Source organism: Cornus florida, unplaced genomic scaffold, assembly GCF_030987335.1.
Source record: "Cornus florida cultivar Cherokee Brave unplaced genomic scaffold, ASM3098733v1 CherokeeBrave_3.0.0_Hap2_Chr10, whole genome shotgun sequence".
Taxonomy (NCBI): Eukaryota; Viridiplantae; Streptophyta; class Magnoliopsida; order Cornales; family Cornaceae; genus Cornus; species Cornus florida.
The window spans coordinates 57,913,055-57,938,359 of NW_026775580.1; the positions used below are offsets into that span (position 1 = coordinate 57,913,055).

The 25,305-nt window shown below is 31.9% G+C and overlaps 1 protein-coding gene across 3 annotated transcripts; it reads right to left on the bottom strand.

The window, feature by feature from the left end:
• Positions 1–1,207: 1,207 nt before the first annotated feature.
• LOC132276069 (lariat debranching enzyme) lies at positions 1,208–19,536 on the bottom strand. Of its 3 annotated transcripts, none has more exons than XM_059777324.1 (11): positions 19,360–19,536; positions 18,663–18,785; positions 17,948–18,105; positions 13,581–13,702; positions 13,210–13,403; positions 8,664–8,840; positions 8,436–8,554; positions 8,216–8,355; positions 3,982–4,104; positions 2,474–2,587; positions 1,208–1,621 (listed from the first exon to the last, which is right to left on the bottom strand). In XM_059777324.1, the coding sequence occupies exons 2-10, from the start codon at positions 18,783–18,785 to the stop codon at positions 2,502–2,504; spliced, it is 1,242 nt and encodes a 413-aa protein (XP_059633307.1). In that variant the 5' UTR covers positions 19,360–19,536; the 3' UTR covers positions 1,208–1,621; positions 2,474–2,501. The 3 variants fall into 3 exon arrangements, with proteins under 3 accessions (XP_059633307.1, XP_059633305.1, XP_059633306.1); XM_059777322.1 differs by having other exon boundaries at positions 8,664–8,846; positions 19,360–19,531; XM_059777323.1 differs by having other exon boundaries at positions 3,982–4,101; positions 8,664–8,846; positions 19,360–19,528.
• Between the last annotated feature and the right edge of the window lie 5,769 nt (positions 19,537–25,305).

Genomic DNA, 25,305 nt, shown 5'->3' on the forward strand with positions numbered 1-25,305 from the left:
GACGGGGGGGAGAGTCACATCACTCTTTTGGGATTAAAAGTTGAAAAGAGTTTGTGATATGAATACGGCTTTTACTCTACCACCAACCATCAGAGTGAAGCATGCGTGCTGGCCTAGTCTAGCAGAGAGAGAGAGGAACAAATTTGATTGAAATGGATCACTTGGGCATTCAAAGATGCCAATCGTGTGGCATTAAGCTACACACAAGACTGCAAGTGCCGTATGGCGTCTCAAAGGGTCTTGATTTTATCATATTCAGCAAATGCGGACCCTCCTCCTACAGGGCACACAAACACTAAGAGACAAGTTCAGTGACTTTTTGAGTGTCACCTAATGGAGCATGGGCACCACTTGCAGGGGACATTGGTTGGCATTTGTAGAGTAGGAAGAGCGAGCTATAGGGCAATTGAAGTTTGACAATTCTTGGGTAGTTCTTGTCTCTATAGAAGCTGAGTAGTGTGTGTGTGTGTGTGTGTGTTTTTTTTCTCCTATTCACTTTTGTTTATATTGAAAACCGACCTCCAATTCGGAATGTCTCAAAAACACCCATTGTTGGCCCACTTTGTGTTTTTCTAACTCATCCAATACAATATTATATATAGCTACTACGCACAAAAGTCAATCTACAAAGCTACGATAAGAACTGGTCATCGAGAGAAGATGAGCCACGCCTTTAGCCACTACTACAAGAGTGAAAGCTGAGAGAGAAACGTCTCTTGGTGTATATGGAAAGGAATGAACAAAGGATCTTTATGGAAAACACGTGGAGTATTGGCTTAAAAAAGGGGTTAAGTATAATTGGTTCACATAACTTTGCTTCAAAGTGAAAGCAAATCAATTGAAAGAATTAGCCAAGTGGTTTGACAAATTCTTTGTTTTTACTCACACTAGTGTTTGACCCAATCCCTCTTTGTTTAGTGGTTTGACCACAACATAATCACCTGGTTTTCAACAGACTTACTTGGAAAAGGCAAAAACAGGAGTCCAAGAAGCCATGAACACCATGGGATTTGATTAGAGGAAAAGAATAAACTTGCTTGGGTCAAATTTCTTCTTTCGGTGGGATATTGCAAAGGTCCAACTCCCCCGACCTATATGGAAATTTTGATCACAAGGATGATGAGTCGGTTTAATAACTCCAACTTGTATCTTAGAAGCCAAGACTACCAATACCCACACTTAACGTGTAGCGTCCGCAACAACAATAGAGTTCCAACTGCAAATGATTGATGTGAATAATTAAAACCACATTTCAATTAAGAAGAAAAAAATGTGACTTCTAAGACCCATGCAATCCAACAACAACTACAGGAAGCAACAATATCATAAAGGGAGTGGGGGAAGCAATCCAATACATATATATATATATATATATATATATGTGTGTGTGTGACCATATCTAATATATGCAACAACTACAAATACAATAATTTTTAGTTGGGGTCAGAGTTGAGATTCCTGCATTGGCCAATTTGTGCTACCAAAATATATGAACGACATCGTGCACGCATGCACTTTGAAGGAAATCAAGGTAAGGTAATTCTTGATGATAGCTCATCTTTCAAGGGCGTGGCCAAACAATTGAAGACCATACCTTGCTTCCTTGGCGTGACAAGCCATCCTGTAATAAAATAGATGCTATTATGATCACAAAATTTAAGATGTAGACTTATTTGAATTCAACGAAAACCTCATATAAAATGACTCCTTAAAGTTATTATAGAATGACTCCTTAAGACAATTACAATTCAGAACAATGATTAAATAATTACATCTCAAACATTTTTTTTTTTTTTTTTTTTTTTTTTTTTGGGAATGTATATAACCGTCTACTTCAATTAATTCAAGGAAATATTCTTAAAAAACTTCCTTGAAACAATTATGGTTCAGAACAATTGATCAAACATGAACATGAAACATTTTTTTCTCAGAGAAGGGCAGGCCAACAGCATAAGAAAATCCACAATTGTATAGAGAGATGATTTTCAATTTTTCCCCAATTGTTTGGAAGGAAAAAAATAAATAAATAAAAGTGTAGGAATTTAAAGAATTCTCTTCTCCCATTTTAAACACAGTAATAATGCTTAAATTATAATAGGTAATTATCTTTTCATTTATGGTACCGTGGATAGGTAATTAAACTTTATAAGCTAGGTGGAAAATTTCAGTATGTAATAAAATCATGCCTGCACCTTAATTTAAAAAATTATATTCTCCTCTCCCATTTTCTCTTCTATAAGACTCAAATTATAGAAGGTAATTATCTTCTTCTTTTTTTTATATGGTACTATGAAAAGTTGATTCAACCACATAAGCAAGGACGAAAATACCGAGTCTCCAATAGAAGAATGCCCACACCTCAATTAATTATTAGTCAACATTCTGTCTGAATTATGATCACAAAGGATTCAATTTGAATCCAACACATCATAGAAAATTTAATAAAGATATGGACAGTGACAAAAACTATTACCCAAACACAAACTTCACTGAATTCCTTTCTAGGTTTCTGCATCAACTCTTGCAAGTTCTTCTATTTCATCCACATCATCATTGGGACTGTCATCACTGTTATAGTCAACAAAACCTACACTCGCACAATAACAATGGGGGCATCAAAAAATTAAAAGAAAGAGAAAGGAAACTATCAGCAAAAGTTCTCCATTAAATATTAAACGGACAAGAAGCTTGCTTACATACCATAATTATACATAGACTTATTGTAAATGTCTGTATGAAAGTAAATATAATATGTTGTTTAACACGGTAAAAGTTATCTATACAAGTCTCAGTGCCTGAACTATAACAACAATATATAAAAACACGAACATTCATCCAGTCAATTATATTCACAAGCATATAAGCAAGTGTGATGTTGTGGCCCGAATTTTGTTTTGAACCAGGTCATGCGACCCGGTTGACTAGAAAATGAAAAAAAAAAAAAAATTGATACTTTTTTTGCTTGCGGGTTGTGGCCCTCTCTTGTATCGTATATAAGGGCATTAAGGGTTTAGAGTGGAATAATGTGAGAACACTGAAAATCGTAGAAAAGAGAGCGAGGAGCGAGAGCTAGGGTTTGGGGACTGAAGCTTATAATCTCCTAATGTGAATTTTTTTGTCGGATCTTCATCGTGGACGTAGGCACAACTTGTGTCGAACCACGTAAATCTCCGTGTCCTGTGTGGTACTTGTTTTTGTTGTGTTTAATGATTGTTTCTTGGTTCGCTGTGTTTGTCGTAACACAAAGGCTACAGGAAAGTAGGTTTAGGGCCTGGCTACAATTATGTCTTAAGAAGTCCATGTAATGCAGTACCCTTTTTGGTGTTGGAACATGAGAAACCAGGAAACAGGGGAAATGGAAATCATCCAAACAGCTGCTTCTTAAATTGATATATTGTGCCAGCTGCAAAGTTCAAGTTCAAGAACTCTGGTGCACCTGGATGTCCATGGAGCATTAGAGACATATAGTGAAACCTTATTAAAGCAATGGTTCATGGTATTAAACTACTAATAGTTATATTGAGAGAAGATACTATTTTTAGGTTTTCAGGAAATTTCCAATCTAATAATTTCAAGAAAATCGATAAATTTCTTACTTACACTATGCTCAACATATATATTCCTCTATCCCTAGAGAACAATGAATTTACGGAAAGAGTTTCATCTGAATTGACAAAGAAAGCATGGCATAATACAAACCACAAGTAGTTTCTTATCTGTGGCAACTTCTGTACTGGCCCAACAGAACTCCAGAAGATGACCATTGGACATTTTGCCCATTCACACTCAGGATTGACTCAAGCCAAAGGTTTGTAACTTTATTGAGCTGCTGGACTACTTTGCATTAGGAGGAAAATAAAAGAAAAACACCCAACAGTCTACACTTACACGCAAAAATAACACAGCAGACAAGGACACATAGTCCTAAAGAGGGACTAATCTACTTCAGCATTCATTGACAGATAATGATGAAATAATTACCTCCGGAAATAAAGGAGGCCGAGCTATGAGTTAGCTCCCTTGACTCTAATGCGCTATCAAGAAGATAAGGAAGTTCTAGAAGCTGCAATAAAGCTTCTGTTTGAGGATTCCGATGATGACCTGCTAAGGAAAGGTAATACCAATTATCAACATACACTTTCCACAGCATTTAATTTCTAAATTATCATAGTTAGCACAAATCAAAAAAGAAATGATTACAAAACAAACCCGAACAATCAGAAATTATACAGGTTGTGAACCCAAATCCTAAATGATTCCATATATTTGAAATCACCTAACTTAATTTTACACTTGCAAACTCACCAATTTCTTTAGCAATAGCATTAATAAAATAAGTATATATAATAATAGTACACACACACATTCGGGCATATTTACTGAAAAGGCAACCACAACTATCAGTGGCAGATGATCGACTACACCACTGGCTTATTGCCTGGACTCTCCTAATGAACGCATCAAATGCATAATTATGGTTCAATCATCAGTTGCTGATGAGCCAGCACTTCACAAAATCGCATTTCTCAAGCAACTTATCTAAAGTAAAATAGAGTAAGAAGTCCATTAAAGTAAGAATTTGTGGAGTAGAAATGAAAAAGGTAAAAGGCAGTGCCAAATAGTGCCTTAGGTGACCCCTGACAAGAACCTTTGAACTGCAGTATTGTACATGAGGAACAAATCGTGAAGGTGTGAAATCCTTTAAGCTATTTGGTAAAACAACAAATTTCCAAGCTGCAAAACTTGCAACTTTTTTTTTTTTTTACGAGTGCAAATTTTTTTAACCTTTTAAAATTTAAATACTACGAAGTATAAATTTTTCAGAGCATGACCAGAAGTCCTTGACAAGCTTGGTCTTCAGCAACAACAATAATAAATATAGTTCTTCATACTGAACATCTTGATGTTATGCCTATACCACTGACGCCCCCAAAAAAATCTATGGTTGTTGCCAATTTTTTTTTTTAAAGGGAAAAAAAACCAAAGGAGTTTACCATCACCATCCGGAAAAATACACCCCTTTTGGAAAGAAGTTTAGATATCTATGAGTACATAGATCTTAACTTCATTTCACGTGCATATCATGATATCTTATGCTCATTTAGACAATCCAAAAAGGCATCAACTCATTTCAGTGGTGCTATCTAGAGCAAGACTAAACTAAGGCTAAAAATTCGAATACTCAGCTCATACTTGAGCAAGTTTACTATGTTAACTTTTTCCTAGTTTCTGTCAAACAATGAAAGGTAATTGAATTAAAAAGTGTTTCATAAGTTACGATCCTATGGCCCATGATCAGCATTTCTGAATCTTGAATCACAATCAAGTGACTTGCTGTAATCCACTTGCAAGTTATGATTTTTGCAACTAAAAAAGTTCAATGGAAATCAAGGTTCCCACAATAAACATTATAGGAGGAAACAAACTATTAATATAATAGGAGTCAGCGTGACTTTGTAAAAGATTAATTAACCATGGGCAGATTGCATCGACGGTAAGCATGAAATGTGAACTCAAAATTCAACTGAATCAATTGTATCTTAAATGTGTGTGTTATTTTTATTTTATTTTCCCTGGAACTTCTAATTATTGAATAATCACAAAGTGGTAGCCACCTATTAAAATCCCAAGTAATTAGAAGGAAGGGGATGTAGTTACCGGGGTGAGACATTTTTGAGGATGTGGCAAGAATTGTGGAGAACAATCCTAAATGTAGGGCGGCAAATAAACCGCTCGGGCTTGTTCATTAAGCAAAGGAGCAGAGATCAAACTCGTTTTCTAGGCTCGTTTAGTTAACGAGCCGATCTCGAACAGTGTTAGGCTCAGCTCATGTAGGCTCGTTTAGTGTTGTTAAAGGTACGCCTAAGCTCGAGGCACGGGTCTAGCGCCTGTTGTCATCCCTGCACTGATGTTTACTAGGCGCGCGCCTTGATTGTGTCTCGTCCTATTTGTCAAGCGCGCCTCACTATTTTGTTTTATTTTAAACTGATTATTCTATTTCTTAAACCAAAAAAGGTACTTTTGGCAACTTAATAAACAAATAAGAAAGCCTAAAGTGTATGAGAGAAGGAACTTTTGTTCAAAAGAATAAACAAATAAGAAAGAAAGCCCAAGAGTCAAAGTATCAACCAAAAATAGAAAGAGTGAGACTGTGAGACCAACGGAGAAAGCCCTAGTGGCAGAGACGAACGACGAAGCCATGTCAGTTCTTTCTTCTTCTTCTTCTCTCTCTACTCATTTTTGTTTACTTTTCTCTCTTCGTCTAGTTCTCCTCTCTGTCCTTTTTTTGTTTTGGGTTGGGTTGGGTTGGGTTGGGTTGGGTGTGTGTGTGTGTGTGGGGGGGGGGGGGGGGGGGGGGGGGGGGGGGGATTCTTTTCTACTTCTCTCTCTTCTTATCTATTTCTTTTGTTTCTGTCTTCTTTTTTTCTTTTCTTAACATTTTTTTTTTGTTAAAAGATTTATTTCTTTTTGTTCTCTGTTTTGCCTTTCAAGAAAACAAATTTGTGCTATGTTTTATGGTTCTTGATTATATAGTTGATGGATTTACTTTCTTATATTTGATATTAATTTTTTAAATGTGGTTACGACTTATGAGATATGAATGCTTTTATGGTAGTTTAAAATTTTAATTGTGCGCCTCGCTTCACTCAGGCGCATGCCTCGCCGTGCGCATAGGCTCCAAAGGACCTCTAGCGCCTTAATGCACCTTGAGCTTTTAATAACACTGGGCTCGTTTATGTTCATGAACATAGGCTTATATAGGGCCGTATATATTCATGAACCGTAGGCTTGTTATAGGGTTCGCTTATATTTGTTTCTATTTTTTATTGGAATTCTTTAATCTTTGCAAGTATAAAATAAAATTTCAATGAATTACTAAAGCCAAACATTGTTGGGCTCGGTTCGTGTAGGCTCGTTTATTTTCGTAAACATAGCCTCATATAGGGTTCGTATATGTTCGTGAACCGTAGGCTCATTATAGGATCCGTTTATATTTGTTTCTATTTTTTACTGGAATTCTTTAATCTTTGTGAGTATGAAATAAAATTGCAATGATTTACTAAAGTCGAGATTGAACTCGTTTTCTAGGCTAGTTTGCCGATCCTGAACAATGTTGGGCTCAGCTCGTGTAGGCTTGTATATGTTCGTGAACATAGCCTCATATAGGGCTCCCATATGTTCGTGAACCGTAGGTTCGTTATAGGGTTCGTTTATATTTGTTTCTATTTTTTATTGGAATTATTTAATCTTTGTAAGTATAAAATAAAATAGCAATGATTTACCAAACTAGCTTGGACGGATTTTGAACATAAGTTAAATTTGTTTTCTTAAACGAACCGAGCCGGGCCCGAGCTTTTTAAAACCATAGCTTGAGCTTAGTTTTTTGAGCTCGTCACAATCCCAAGTCAAGCCCGAGCTAAACCTCTAACAAACGAGCCCGAGCAACGTAAAGCTCGACTTGGCTCGATTTGTTTGCAGCCTTACCTAAGAGCATGGGTTTGACTTCCTTTTTCCTTTAATAGAAATGTAATGTTTTACTTTATTTTGCCAACTTTAGTTTCAATTACAACTAACAATTTGTGGAAGTGCAAATATTGTAATGAGCATATTGCGGACCAAATATTATTCACATGAATGGTATGAAGCTAATTCATTTTGCAAACCCATAAACAATCACTTGTTCAAAACTTCAAATGCATAAATTACGACCCTATGTTATCCACACTTATCGGGTGCAGGTGCGTGCAAGTGTCGAACTCACATAATCACATATCTTAAGATACAAAGATATGAGTTCAAAAGTTGGATATGGATACGTGGAGACGTACTACACATTCAAATACATTATATGTTTTATATATTGTAATGTTTAATATTGTTGTTTTATAAGAATATACTCAATTATTACTCAAATTATGTACGATGTGGTAAAAGAAAAGGGGGCTTAATCTATCTCATAGATAGAAACCTCACCTCTACTTTTATATTTGAGTTTTTACTCCTACTTCTACAATCATGCCATGTCAACACGGGTACGTGAAGGGAAATAGGAGAGTCCATATAATAGACGACTGAGTGGCTTAAAGCCAATTTATGTTGCAGCCGTGCAAGGTACCATGTTAAGGTATCCCAGAATTATGGTCTATAATTTAAGACCTCATCACGAAAAATGGAAGTAATAACAAAATGACATAATGCATCTCAAAATCATTACCAGAGGAGAACACTCTAGAAAAAGACTCAGAGGGAACGTGGCATGGAACTGTCTGCACAAATTCAAAAAGTTTAGCCCCTCTTGTTTGTAGTCTATTTCTGACCCACTGACGACATTCTTTCATATCAAGCTGTACATTCCTATAACAAAAGAATAGCGAATTACTAGCTACTTTCTTGCAAACAATGTCCAATCAAGCACATCTTAGTGATAGACATACCTAAAGTTTGCAGGTTTAATGGTTAAAGGCAAGATAGAATTGTACTTCCGCGTGATCGCAAGCCATTCTTCATCATACTGAAACTCATAAGGTCCTGGCTCCGATTCAATTTCAATAACCTAAAAAAGCAGTAGTTCCAATAACTGAACTTTTTAGCTTCAAACAATCATTTAGAAAATAAATAAACAATGAAGTAGTTGAAGACGACAACAAAGGATGCAAGCTTACCTGCAAAAATTTGCGTCCTGGGAGGCACTTATCAAGTGCAAGAAATTTTGTGACTTGGTTTGGCTCTCCATGTTGAACCAGAGCAGCGAATTTGCAATGTAAGTGAGCTGAAAACCAATAAGGAGGTTTCAATTTATCCAGCAATACAGCAGCAGCTTTACTTCCCAGGGTTCTTTCCTGAATCTGAATAAGTATGAGTTTCAAGTGATTTTTCATTGTACAATAAAAGCAAATTTTTGTATCGGAGATGCTTAAAAACAAATTTTTTACAAGAGAGAGAGAGAGCAACGGAAATTTTACAGTACATCAGGGGGAAATAGGAGACATTGAAATAGTAACAAATGCCTAGTTCAGCAAATTGTATCCAAATCACTGTTAACAGTATTTAGATGAACAAAACAACCAAATATTAAACAAGATACTGCCATTTCTCAAAGTTTTATATGTAATGATATAGATAATGATAACCTGTAAATTGCAAGCTGAAAAAGTGGTTAGGGGCCCTTTTTGGTCCTTGTGTAGTATTTCGGGAAGCGCTCCCCTTTTGAGCATCCTCTATAACACTTTTCATTTAAATATATATATATATATATATATATGGAAGCTGAAAATTGTATCTTTTAGGTCGATATGCAAATAATTAAACATGTATTTAACAAGCTTCATTTTAAAATGTTTGGATAATATAGAGGCATTGACTGACAATAAATCTATCACAAGTCTGCTTCACTCATATTAACTCATATTATATTTGTTGTGTTGTCAACATTGAGATGCTTCCAAAAAAAAAAGTCATTATTAATGTTCAAAAGTGTAAACTTTTGTTATTGAAATCAATAAAATAAATAAATAAAATTCTAACCCTTTTCATATAAGTATAAATAAATCTATATCATGATTATAATGCTAAAAGTTATTAAATCAATTTGGCCCAAAAAGACTTGTGATTTTTAGAGAGAAAAGTATCGCATTTTTTTTTTTAAGTAAGAATTCATTAAAGGAACTCAAAAGGGGTGCGCTCCCAAGAGAATACACAAGGCGCCTGAAGATGTAAGAAATTTTATTTTCTATTATGAAAAGATTTTCTCACACCCCAAACAATCTGCCTCTTTTCTCTCTCTAACTTCTATTTATAGAAGTTTACATTTTACCCTAAACTGATGTAGGTTCCATCTAGGTACTGTGCTCCAGAATCGAATAGACAAATGCTCTGATACCAAAAACTGATTTAGGACAAAGAATAGGCTCAAATAGAAGAAAGTAAATAAGAGGTATGGGCTGGAAATTCAGAAACAAAGCTAAGATTCAAGGATTGTTAGTAGAAAAGAAGGATTGGAATTAACAAAGAAAAGCCTATTGGATCACTCCAATAGGACCCTAGCTATCACACCTAGAGAAGGCCTCACGCCCTCAGAATTTGTGAATCACTCACAAAGAAATCTCAAAGGATAATTTTATTCAATCATTCGCTGAGCATTCAGAATTCCATAGTATCCTTTTTATAATAAAAGATGACCCTTGGATTACCCAACAATGGAGGTAATCAAAAGTTGACTCTAACTTAATAAAGTAACAAATAACTTAATTGATGCAATTACCAAAATAATGAAATTTGACCAAACCCCCTAATTATGCAAGACTCCAAGTGGACCCCCCATCGTCTAGCATGCGCCAAATTAAGGTTTGACCCTTAGAACCCTTCCTTGCCACGCCTTTTATATACTTTAAAACTCTACCACACCCTCTCATCTTCTATCGGCGGACGAGGGGGTGGTTGTGCTTCCCTTCTCTCCATCCTGGATCTCGGCTATCTCTCATCGTAGAATTTCGATGATCTGCATTAGTTCATCATGCCTGACTCATTCGTTCTCATCCTGTTGACAGGAGCCTTCCTCTCCGATCATGGTTCCCGACCGAAGTTGTGTCATCGTTTTGGTGCTGAAATCGATGGATCTTTCTCTTCGTTTCCCACAGGCAGTGCCAGATGAAGATGCAAGAAATTTTCTTTTCTATTATGGAAAGATTTTCACACTCCAAACAATTTGCCTCTTTTCTCTCTCTAATTTCTATTTATAGAAGTTTACATTTTACCCTAAACTTTCTTCTTGGTTTCCAAGTTGGGAGCTGATAGGCTGGATCTCTTCTCTCAGACCATGTGGCTTAGAGGCTTCTACTATAGATGTGGCTGGGCCTATGGGCCACTAGACATTTGTATGAAATGAATGGGTTGGGTTGGGCCGGTTCTGGCCCGTTGGAGTTGTTGGACCTTTCACCGCCAAAGAGAGACACAAACGGTTAAGTATTGCATCTTACCATAGTGAAATGTCAACATGGAGAGTATCGCATCTTGACCCATCGATTAACTGTCAAAGATGGCAAGATCACTAGTCTCGCATTGATATATAGGTCTTAGCTATGCTAAATATTTCAAATCAACTATACTGAACAAAGACATTACACATTATGCTAAAAATATGTCAAAATTTAATTTTATTAAAAACTCGGACAAGTTCAGACATAAGTTACACTAGTGTTGCATGCAAAGTGTCCAAAATGCCAATCATTGATGGAGATATCCTACATTCAAGATTTCCCCCTATAAGCTTTATAATAAGGTCCATGGACAGTTCAAAACCTCTCATGACTTGGTGTGGACTTACTTCACATGAGTCTAGAACTCAACACTTGAAGCAATCATTCTAATTCAACCATGCATCCGTCTAAACCACCGAAGTAGGTGGTTCCTGATTAGTAAATTTACTTCAGAGATGCCAATGCTCAAGTAGCACCCGTGCCCTAGTCCATGAGAGCTCAGTTACATCTAAGGAGTGAAAGCCACTGAAGATCCAACACGGCAAGCATCACTACCCAAACAATGAAAAAAATAATAATAAACATTGAGTTGGCTTAAAAATCCATGGTTGTTGTCATACCCCCAACCTTAATCTTGCAAACCTGATCCTTAGTACAGATCCATCCAACTTCTATTTAAGATTCTGGAGTCAATAATATCTTATTCCTACCAGAATCAGTAGGCCAGTGGATGCAATAATCAACTCATGTCCTGAACGAGGCAAGTCAACTAAGTTAACGAGTCAATTATGTGACTCGAAAAAATTATGACTTGCTAACAAAAACTCTCTCAACCACTAAACTTCTAATTTTCCCTCACTAACTTCTAATTTTCTCTTGCACGTCACTCTCTCTCTAAAACAAACACTCTCTAACAACTCTTAAGACTTTCCCACTTGAGATACAATCTTCTATATTTATATACGCACCTTCTATTTCATGTTAATATGACAAAAGAGAAGAAAGAAAAAAAAGAATAAACAAGACCAAAGTCAGATTCTTAATCTTCTCTCAGTTGCTGCTCCTTTGATTCTCTCTCTCTACATGTCCTTGTGTTTCTGTATAGTATTATCCAAAATCAAAGGCAAAACCATCACTCAATTCTCAGTGATGAAATCAACTCCAATTCTCAATGAATTCAAGAACAATTTGAAAATCGGTCAGCGAGTCAAGGCCTTGATAAGAAGCCCCAATTGTTTGTCTAAGCAAAGCAGATCAAAGTGGTGAAGTTCTTTGGACGGATTTTCTGGGTTTCTTGTAAAGGTAAACATGTCAATGGGAATTTTATATATATATATATATAGTTCTTCCTTGGTAATAACAGAATAGTATTGAGACTTTAGAGTTGGTCTCTCTCCAGATTTAACTCTCTCTCTCTCTCTCTCTAGAATGAACCAAAACCAGAAATGGAATCCCTTAAGTTGTGGTTCCTGCATTCGGATTTGCATAGAAGTCACAGATAAAGACCTTCAGCACTCATCTTACTTTCTTCATTACCATATTCACTTCCCTGAGTTACCATTACCGTTCTTTCTCATCCTTTACTGGATAGCCGAAGATACTCTCAGTTTCATTTTAGGTTCCTTACATATTAAATGCATATATATATATATATACACACACACATAATATTTATGAATGTTATGTATATATCTTGTTCTTAATGATTTATTAATTGCAGAAACATACTGATATATCAATGTATTTTTGTGATTGCAAAGAGAGACAGAAAAGAGAAGGAGGGTACTTCCAATAAGAACTTTATTCACAAGTCATCTAGCAACAAGGTTACAATAGTAAATTGATATACTCCGTTAATGGAGTCAAACGGCCATCTCTGACAAGGGATGACAGTGTTATTGTCAAAATTATAGGGGAGGTTCATGTAATTTAGCCTAACTAGAGGGGATGTCAGTTTAAATTTCCCTATTTTTTTTACTAAAAGTAATTCTGCTGAAGGTCTTAGATTAACAACAAAATTTGTTTGATGCAGATAATACTGAAGCCATGTTTATGCAAAAGTAATACAAGTGGTTTTATATGCCAATATTGATCACAATCACATCTATCCACCTTAAACATAGAAAAACATTCATTTTACCAAGGATACATAAAGAAACACTTTTAGGAACCAAAAGAAAATATTTAAGGTTTTCAACACATTAATGCATCATGTTAGCATCCTAGTGGTTACCTCTTTCTCGAAAAATGGTTTTTTCTGAAGAAGGTCTTCCAAGTTCCCATAGTCAGTGATATCAATAGGCCAATCATGTGAAAGAAAAATATCAATCGGTTCATCAACTTGCATGAGCTTGTGAACATCATACTCACGAACATGATATATAGATTTGATATCCCTCTCATTATAAGGCAGCCTCTCATAGTGTCCTGCTCATGAAACACCTACTTTGCTTATTTATCATTGATATTCAGGAGTCGTTGCATCTCATAAATTAATCAACTCAAGAAAGAAATTGCGACCAATAAGAAAATGCAGGACATACACAATATTAAAGAGAACAATGTAACCAATTCAAGTAAAATGGGCACAATAATTTAACCAACCTAAATGATAGTGGTGGCTTTTATAAATTCCAGAGAGACCACCAATTCGGATGTTACCAAACTTGACCACTCCAGCAAAGCCCAAGAAGTATATATTTGGTGCTGCCCATCCTCCATAGTATCTAGAGAAATAGACAAAAGACACTCATAATTTCTATTGGACCATTTTAAGTACAATTTCTGAAACAACTAGCAATATCTGAAAGAAATTTTGAGGTCCAACCACTCAAATTGGTCATCAAGATAAATTATATCACCAAACCATAAATAATATAACATGTCATAGAAATAACACCAAGAAGAAAAAATCAAAAAGATTTATGGGTGAACTAAAATTTCAAGTCGCGTGCATATGGAATTTTACAAAAATACTAATTTATACAGTGCGGTTGATCAAGGTGATTACAATCTAAATGCTGCAAGTACAAGCATATCAAACATTCTAAATCAATACTTAAATACATCAATAATAAAATATAATGGTAAAAATCAATCGGAAGATCAATGAAACTGATTTTTATAGCAAAAGCAAGCCAAAAAGGCATATGAAACCTCTCAATAGATTATTATAACAAAATATATCTGCTCTTATGGACTTGTATAATCTCATGCAAACACATGTATATAAATATATATATACATATATTACTCCGGGGCAAACAACACCTAATGAAGCAACAACTATGCAATCCCACTGATTTTTTTTTTTTTTTTTTCAAGACAACCAAACTTCGTGAATGATGTATCATATCACTAAGTTATTGATAAAAACGATATTTAATATATATATATATATATATATATATATATATATTGGAGTTCCATAATATAGCCTGTGTTTCTTTACACAGCCAGTTGCAAGCCCAGATAAAGGAGGAGGGTTGTGTTCGTCACCAATATGAACATGAATCCTATGAACGCACGAGTAAATGCCAGGGTGTTCCCCTTAAAGGGATGCATTGCATCAGCTTCCGGATGCTTTCGAAAAATGGGCAAGGGGCGCCGCATCAGCGCCCGAGTGAGGTAAAAATTAGGCACGGGTTCCTCGTTTTTCTGGATGAGCATTGACAAAGAAGTTAGCCCAGGATAATAGGCCTAGATAGGGACTTGGAACATAAAAACTTTGAAGGGTAAAGGAATGGAGTTGGTAGACACTATGATTAGAAGGAAAATTAATATTTTATGGCTAGAGAGATTAAATGTGTAGGTGCAAAAGCTAGAGAGATTAAAGGATATAAATTATATTACACCGGAAAGGATAGATACAGAAATGGAGTAGGGATGATTATTGATAAGAATTTAAAAGAAGATGTGATAACCATTATTCGAAAAGAAGGTAGGATAATATTAGTAAAACTCTTATTAGGAGGAAATATATTCAATATAGTTAGCGCTTATGCACCCCAAGTAGAACTAGATGAAAATATTAAAACACAATCCTGGGAACATATGGATGAATTGATGCAAGGGATACCCGAAGAAGAAAAAGTGCATATGCAAGGAGACTTTAATGGTCATGTAGGAAAGTGTGGAAGATATGAGATGGTATGCAGTGGACATGGATTTGGAGAATAGATAATAGTCAAATTGATTACTTTCGGAGAGAGTTTAGCATCACAATATATGCTTATTGTTTTAGATTTATATATAAAAGGACAACCTAAAAGGAGAAAGAGAATCATAAGCCGAAGGACTAGGCAGTGGAATTTAAGAGGGGGGAAAAGAATAATTATTTAAAAATAAGATGTTAAAAGAAGAGCCATAGAACGTAAAAGATGAAACAAACTTTTTTCCCCTTTCAGTTATACCATGTACAAGAGGACTCTTTCTTTTTTAACTCTGACGTGGCTTAGCCAAATCAAATTCGGGGAGTTTTCGCGTATTCTCTTTCGTGTTGTCTATCATTACTCTATAAGGAAAGTTGGTGGTGGAATGAACAAGTCCAAAGGGGGTAATGCTATAAAGTTTGGCAAAAAAACTACAAATAGTGAAACCTTTGAAAAATAAAAATAAATAAATAAAGAAGTTAAGAAAGAAGTAAGTGAAAACATAGAGGATTTGACGATTTTTATTCTAAACAAGGCACAAATTAGGGAGAGAATAATATATATAAACATGCTAAACTAAGGGAGAGGATAACTGTGGATTTTAGTCATATTAAATGCATTAAGAGTGAAGATTCACAGCTTTTAGTAAAAGTTGATAAAATTAAAGAAAGAAGGAAAAGTTATTCCGAGAAGTTGTTAAATGAAAACCATATAGGACGTTTAGTCTTAGAAGAATATAGTGACCTTAGAGATAAACATATTTTTCCACAAGGTCAAGGAGTGGGAGGTTAGAAATGCCTGAAGGAAGATGAGATCAAAGAGGGCTTCAAGACCCAATGGCATTCCTATTGAGGTTTGGAAGTGTCTAGGAGAAGTTGGCTTGTCTTAGTTTTAAAAAATATATATATATTTAATAAGATAATAATAACAGCTAAAAGGATGTTTGTGGCGCCGATGTAGAGGGGGGGGGGAGGGGGGGATGTCTGATGAGTGGTGCCACAGTATCGGGGAATCAATTAGGATTCATGTTGGGAAGATCAAAAATGGAGGCTATTTACTTATTGACGAGACTAATGGAAAGATATAGAAAGAAGAGGGATCTCCATATGGTTTTTCTTGATTTGGAGAACGCTTACGATAGAGTACCTAGCAATCTAATAGATAGAATTTTAAAAAATAAAGGAGTCACAAAGGGATACATTGACACTATAAAAGACATGCATGATAGTTGTGTGACCATAGTTAGAACACTGGGAAACAAGTGAATTCCCAATTACTGCATCCTTACATCAAGGGTCGACATTAAACCCATACCTTTTGCCTTTATTATGGATGAGTTGATAAGATATGGATGATTTTATAAGACACGTCAAACTAAAGAGTTTAAGATAAGTAGAAATAAAACTGAATAAATGGAGTTTAACTTTAGTAAATCTAGAAATACAAATGAGGATGCAGTGAAGACTGAGAAATAAGAGGTACAACAAAAAAAAGTGAGCATTTTCGCCATTTAGGCTCAGTTATTCATAATGAAGGAGAAATTGGAGATGACATAAATCATAAAATCAAAGTGGGATGGGTTAAACGGAGGAGTGCTTCTAGTATATTGTGTTATAGGCGTATCCCCTTACGGTCGAAAGAAATTTCTATGGAACAGCTATTAGACGAGCCATATTTTATGGCACAGAATGTTGAATAGCTAGGAAACGAGGAAGCACGGACACTCCACTTAGCGGTGTCGTAGTAGCGTCGAACACTCGACACATACACGACTAGAAGTGTTTGAAATTTGAATATTTTATTTTCTGGTTGGACACAGCATTGACCCAGCAAGGATACGTTTTGGACACTTCCAATACATGACCGGTTAATTTTGTAATTATTTTTTAAAAAACGAATGAAATTCAGTGCAATTTAAAATATATTATGGACTGACTCAAAAAAATAATATAAAAATTAAAATAAAAAACATTTAATTATAATTATAAACTCCAAAGTAGTGCTTTTATTCATGATTATGTGGATAAAATGAATAAAAATTATTATTTTTAATATATAAAATAATATTCTATTATTATTTTTTGACGTATCCATGTCATATCCGTATTCTGTTTTTTTTAGATTTGTCATATTGCCGTATCCATGTGGACCGTATCGTGTCGAACCCTGTCATGTATCTGTATCTATGCTTCCTAGCTAGGAAACAACATTTGCATAAAGTGAGTGGGAAAAACGCAAATATTAGATAGAAGTGATTACATTCGGGAGATGGATGAAGTAGCACAAGTTGGAGATAAAATGAGAGAAAATCAATCAATATGGTTTGGACATGTGCAAAGAGACCTTTTTAAGTGCACCAGTTAGGAAAAGTGACATAATCCACATAATACTAGGGGAAAAGGAAGACCAAAGTTAGCGTGGGTAGAATTGTAGGGAAGGCTATGATAGCATGTGGATTGAGTGAGACTATGGAATGGAAACATAGGATTCGTGTAGCCAACTCCAAGTAGTTGGGAAAAGGCTTGGTTGTTGTTGTTGTTGTTGTTGTTATAGTTCTATAACATAGCCTCAATTCTCCAACCAGAAGATAGTGAGTTACATGCACAGACACAGAGAAGAGTGACCATGGAAAAAAATTCTAGATATTTCAACAAGCATGCAATAGAAATAAGAAATATTTTGAAAAGTAAATCAAATGTCATCATAACACCACCGTGATGGCCATTCACCTGTCTTTTAGCCTTTTCATGAAGATACTATACCAAAATAATGCACTTTCCAAGTAGAATATTTATGAATTTACAATATCAAGTTACTCACAGTTCCCACAGGTAATTGGATGCTTCATGATTCCCACCAATGAATATAGTTGGAAATGGAGCAACTTTTTCTCCTGAATAGTACTTCCAGAAAGAATTCATGCTTCGGTATTTTCGTGGCACACTCATGCTTTCTAAATCATTCTCATTCCTAACAGCCTGTTTACGAAGGAAACTAACTCAGTTTTAAATAATTTCTACAATCAGAAATAATAAGAAGAAGAAAAAATGCTTTAGTGGCCAAACTAAAGTAAATGCAAGGGGAAAGTTGTCCATGGAAAATTTAATCCCTTAATTTCTCCTTCTAAAAAAAATGAGTTTTGTTTCCTTTGCTTTCCATCAATAATAAACTTTCAAACACACATTGGATGAACAATGTATCCAAACATAGTATAGAAGCGATACTGAACATGAACAAATCAATACTACCATGAGTATCCTCTACCAATGGGCCATTAGCCCAATAGTATAACCTCTCCTCCCTCAAATGGGAGGTGAGGAGTTCGAGTCCCGTAGTGGGCAACTATGAAATGCGTGTTTGAGTACTTACCTAACCAAAAAAGAAAAGAAAAGAAAAAAAGGTGACTATCCTCTAATGATGTTTGAAATGATGAAGAACAAAATAGGAATCAAAATATTTTAAACTAGAAAAAATTCAAGTGTGTTGTAATTAAACAGACACAAAATCAATGACAGCAGTGCATTGATATTTATACCTGAAAGTCACCACAGCAGATGAGAAGGTCAATTTGGGTCTTCTCTACCTCTTGCAAATGTAATACAGTTGCATACACACTGTCAAGGTCACCATGCATGCACCCTTCTACTGCAATCTTCATCTGTATATATACATTAAACTAATTACACAAGGCCCTGACTTTGAATAATTTAAAAAAAGAAAAAAGAAAGAAAAATGATAGATTTATTGGATTAGGGTTCCACCAATTTTTACATAATTTTAAAATGTGTGACCATTTAATCAGTGCACTTGAATTTCAATGGTAATGTAAATATGCTATAATTTAAGTCCATCGATGAAGAAATTCTATTGTGTGGAATCAAACGAAGCTAGGCGGATCCTAATATAAGAAGTATTTTTTCAGTCCACAATAAAAGTGACATGAGCACACAACAAAATTTTTGTGATTAGTTTCAGGATGCCTGCAGCTTTCGTTAAACTCCAAACCCTAAAACAGAACATACCATTCCAAATCAAACTAACCCTACAATTATTCCAACTTTAAACACAATCTTGCTAAAAACGCAAAAGCACAATAAACTGACATTAGGTTAACGAATTATCGACAAGATCGATCATACAAAACTAAAGTTATTAACAAAACTAGATACATAAGCACGTTATCGTACAGATGATAAAGAACTTCAATCAAGAATGAAGAACACTGAACCTACCTCTTTCAATAAATTTTCCTCTGTCGAACTCTGTTAGCGCTTCAGTACTCCGGTAGCAAGAGCCAAACTTTATTTGCCGCCTCTCTCTCTCTCGCCCTCTAAAACTCTCGTTCTCCAATTAAAAAATCCGAGGGAGAGTTTTAAAGAAGCTTGATTACAAAATTAGTAGCGGACCGCTCTCTTTCGCGGGTACGGGGCGGATATGAATTTACGTAAACCCCGTTGTCATCCCTTCTAGTACTTGCACATGTGATTTTGCCCCAATATATATATGTGTGTATATATATATATATATATATTGTATAACTGTGTGTATATATATATTTTTATATGTTTAATCAATTTCAAAAACTTCTCCTCAATCTAAAATTTTAAAATAACAATTTATTTTTAGGGTAAACTAGTAAAAGGCACGTGCGATATACGTGATAAATGTTTTGTAATTTATTGAATTTTTCTTTTCATATATGTTTTAATTATTTTATAGAAATTATTTTATTTTATTTAAATTAATTAATAAAAAAAAATTATATTAAACAATAAATACTGAAATGCTAAAACTCTTTACACGCAGAGGTTATATATGATAGAGTTCTATTTTAAATTTAATTAATAATTTTTTATATTAAAAAAAAATACTGAAATATTAAAACTCTCTACACTTTTATATTTTATTTATATGTATTATTATATTATTATATTTTTATTTATTTATAAAGTTTTATAGAAAATAAAATAGGTAATTTGTGGTAAAGTTTATAAAATAATTTGTCATTTGTGGTAGAGTTTTATATAAATTATTTTATTTTATTTAAATATATCCTTATCTAATTAGATTTCCTTTTATTAAAAAACTCATAATAAATAGATAAATAAAGATTATATATGATAGAGTTTTAAATAAAATAAAATAGTTAATTTGTGGAAGAGTTTAAGTAATTTGTGTTAGTATTTTATATAAATTCTTTTAATATATCCTTATTTAATGTGATAGAGTTTTATTGAAAATAAAATAGGTAATTTGTGGTATAATTTTATATTATTTTTTTAAAATATTTATATATATATATATATATCCTTTTCTAATTATATTTTCTTTTATTAAAAAAACTTTAATTTGTGTTAGAGTTTTATAAAAAGTATTTTATTTTTTATATCAATTAATAAATATTTTTTATATTAATAATTCTTGTCTAATCAGATTTTCTTTAACTAAAAAACTCTTGATACATAGATAAATCGGTAATTTGTGTTAGAGCTTTATATAAACTCTTTTAAAAATTTGTTTTATTTTATTTAAATATATCATTGTCTAATTAGATTTCCTTTTATTAAAAAACTCATAACAAATATATAAATACCAGTTATATGTAATGGAGTTTTAAAGAAAATAAAATAGGTAATTTGCGGTAAAGTTTTATAAATATTATTTTATTTTCTGTAAATAAATTCATAATAAATAGATAAATAAATGTTATAAGTAATACAGTTTTATATAAAATAAAATAAATAATTTGTCCTAGAGTTTTATAAAAATTATTTTATTTTCTTTAAATATATTTTTGTATAATTAGATTTTACTTTATTGAAAAACTCATAATAAATATATAATGTGATATAGTTTTATAGAAAATAAAACCGCTAATTTGTGATAGATTTTATAGAATTCATTTTATTTTCTTTAAATATATTATTGTTTAATTATATTTTATTTTATTAAAAAAAAACACATAATAAATAGATAAATAGGTAATATATGTTAAAGGAAATCTTTTAAAAACTCTTTTTCTATCAATTAATAAATAATTTTTTATATTAATATTTCTTGTCTAATTTGTGGTAGAGCTTTAAAAATTATTTTATTTTTTATATTAATTAATAAATATTTTTTATATTAACAATTTATGTCTAATTTTTCTTTTATTAAAAACTCATAATAAATAAATAAATTGGTAATTTGTGTTAAAGTTTTATATAGAAACTCTTTTTAAATCAATTAATAAATATTTTTTATATTAATAATTCTTATCTAATTAGATTTTCGTTTATTAAAAAACTCATAATAAATAGAATAATAGGTAAATTGTGTTAGAGTTTTATAAAAACTCTTTTAAAACCTCTTTTTTATATCAATTAATAAATATTTTTTTATATTAATAATACTCGTATAATTATATTTCCTTTTAATAAAAAAAGCTCATAATAAATAAGTAATTTGTGTTAAAGTTTTATAGAAACTCTTTAAATATATCTTTATCTAATATGATAGAGTTTAATTGAAAAAAATTAAGTAATTTGTGGTAGAATTTTATAAAAATTATTTTATTTTCTTTAAATATATCCTTGCCTAATTAGATTTATTGTTATTAAAAAATTATAATAATAGGTAATTTGTGGTAGAATTTTAGAAAAATTATTTTATTTTATATATCAATTAATGATTTTTTTTATATTAATAATTATTGTCTAATTATATTTTCTTTTATTTTAACTCAAAATAATAAATAGATAAATACATAATTTGTGTTAGAATTTTATGGAAATTCTTTAAATATATCAATGTCTAATGTGATAGAGTTTTATTGAAAATAAAATGGGTAATTCGTGATAAAGTTTTAAAAAAATTATTTTATTTTATTTAAATATATCCTTGTCTAATTAAATTTCCTTTTATTAAAAAATTCATAATAAAAGATAATTTGTGGCATAGTTTTAGAGAAATTATTTTATTTTCTATATCAATTAATAAATATTTTTTATATTAATAATTTTTTGTCTAATTAGATTTTTTTTATTAACAAATTTATAATAAATAGATAAATAGGTAATTTGTGTTAGAGTTTTATAAAAACTCTTTAAATATACCCTTGTCTAATGAGTTTTATTGAAAATAAAATAGAGAAATTATTTCATTTTTTAAATATATATCCTTGTCTAATTAGATTTCCTTTTATTAAAAAACTCATAAGGTAATTTGTGTTAGTTATTATTTTATTTTACCTATTTAATTTTAATTGATAATTAATTTATGTCAAAGTTAACATATTTAAAATTGAATTATTTTGTTAACATATTGTGAATTTCAAAACTCACTCGCGGGAGCTTCCTAACTTCTTCACCTTCGAAATAATCCCCTACCAATAAAACCTACCCGCTAACTTTGTCTGCAACAAAATAAAGAACCATGCTAGTGGACTTTGTAGAAGCCATTCCATTAAATCCAAATATTCATTTAAATATAAATGAAATTATAGATATGAGTTTCTTCTTAGCCCAACCTGTTGGACCCACTACAGTATTACTTTAAAAAAATGTTATCACCAAAAAAAAAAAAAAAAAAAGGTATGAGGATAATATGTGGTGAATTAATTATTTATGCACCAATTGATTTATTAAATATTTTATTATGCATTAACACTTTTACGAAGTAAATAATAATTAATTTATTAATTTATAAAAAATGAATACAATTCTCTAATGTATTCTTTACATATGAAGCAAATAATAAAAATGGAGTATAGAGAATTTGTGACTTCTTCAAGGCTTAGGTGAGTCTCTGAATTTACCCTTCCTCCTTCCTCAATGCCTCTATTTACAGGCTTCTTGGATTATTAGGATAATAACATATGTCATCTCCTCATAAGGACATAATCATAACTGGGCCGGGCCGGATGAATGTCATTATCTTTTATAATAATAGCAATATAGATATAGATTTTGTGTTACAGTTTTATAGAAACTCTTTTAATAATAGTATAGATTTATTAGGGATATTGTAATTTGAATTTATAAAAACTCTTTTAATAATAGTAGATTTAGACTAAATAGGTAATTTGACTTTTATTAGTTAATTTTTAGAGTTTTATATCCATTAATATATATTTTTATATATTAATACATAAATACTGAAATACTGAAATAATTTGCACATTTAATAATAGTATAGATTAATAAATATTTTTTATATTAATAAATAAATACTGAAATATTGAAACACTTTGCACATTTAATAATAGTGTAAAAATAATTAATGAACAATTTTAGTACAACTAAATGACCACAAAGCAACCCCTTAACTCTAAATCTTTTTATCTGCTTAACGATTTTCCAAAGCTTTTTTTGGGTAAGAACTCTAAAAATTGAAAATGATAATAATAAATGACCACAAATAGTTAGGTTTATTTATCAAAATGAAACCATTATGGCCATTGACAGACTACATTACTTCAAGCATCAATGGCAATAATTATTTCACTTTGACGTATAAGCCTAAATATCAAGTATGAATATCATGACTCAAATAATATAACTAAATAATCACAAATTTTCCCCCACAAAATAAAGTAGATATTACTGAAATTTAAGTGTGGAGGTTTTTAAGTGGTAATTAAAAATAAATATTTTTTAATATCTTTTTGAATTTACTTACAAATGATGTACCTGTCACTTCAAATTTTATTTGCTTATGGCTTTCAGTGAAATTCAAATTATCAAATTGCTTTATTAAACACACTAAATTGAATAAACACTGTATCAAAATTGGGTGCTAAATTGAATCATGAGACCACACCTACCTCTAAAATCAGTTTATCTACCTGATTGGTTGCTTTTTGTATACGTCAAGGGATTTTTTACTTTAAAATTTATTTGCCTACTTTTTTTTCTTGTTTTTTTTCAAGGTTAGAAGTGTTACATGTTAGATTAAGTGGGTGTTTGGGATTGATTCTCTATTACTAAAAAGCACTTTTAATCTAAAAAACTGCAATGTAATGTGTTTGATGAAAAAAAAAAAAACACTCTTATAGTTGGTAGAAGTTAGGTTTAAAAAGCGTGTTTAAGTGAAGTTAGGAATCGTAACTTTAAAAATTGCGTTAAGGTAGAGGTCCGTGTTTTTAGGTAACTAATTTTTTTTAGACAATTTAATCCCTTTATATTTTTTATAAAACAATTGTATCCCTTTTATAAACAAATAGTAAACAAGATGGACTCTGTAACAAACTAAAATCCTTATTTATTTTGGACTCTCCAGCCTTCCAATCTCAATTTATTTTGGGACTTTGAATTATATAATTGTTATATGTTTAATTTTTAATAAATTATGATTTGTAATTTGTTTTAAAAATAACTATAATACATTTATACTATTATCTTAAATAACAAGTAATAAGATTATTAAGTGTGGTTAAAGTGTTTAGTTTTATTTTATGAAATGTTGTCTATATTGCAAAATATTATATTATTAAATTTCATTATTAGATAGCATATGAACAAAGTTGCTTATTTTATTACTGGAAGATCCCAAATCAGATACAAATTAATTATCATACAAATATGTTAACTCATTTATATTTTAGTACTCAATACAAATTCGATATCATAAACAAAATATGTGAAATTTAATAATAAAAAATACAAGTTGATCTTTATAAATTATTGAACTCTGTGAAATTTTATAATATTTAATATTAGGGAATTAATATATGTTTAGTGTATGGGTAATATAGTAAAACTAGTAATAAAAGTACTTTAAGCAACATTATTACCAAACAAATTTAAAAGTGCTTTAAGTATAAAAAGTGTTTTATACAATGTGTCACCAAATGCTTAACTGCGTTTTACTGACAGCACTTTTATACCAGTTCTACTATTAAAAATGTTTTTAACATTCTAAGAGTAATTTCAAACTGGCTCTAATAGATGTAATGGGTCAAAGCCTGACACTTCAAGATTCACAAGAGGCACTAATCCACAGGGCTATCGAGGCGACTGCATTTATTAGTCTACCTTGGTTGGCTGCATTTTTACATGTGTATAGATTCTTTTTTATTTTCTATATATATTTTTATCAATAATTAATCATTTTCATAACTTCTCTGTTTAAAATTTAAAACCATGATGATAATAATAATAATGGAAAATTATTATTACAATTAAATGACAAGTTTC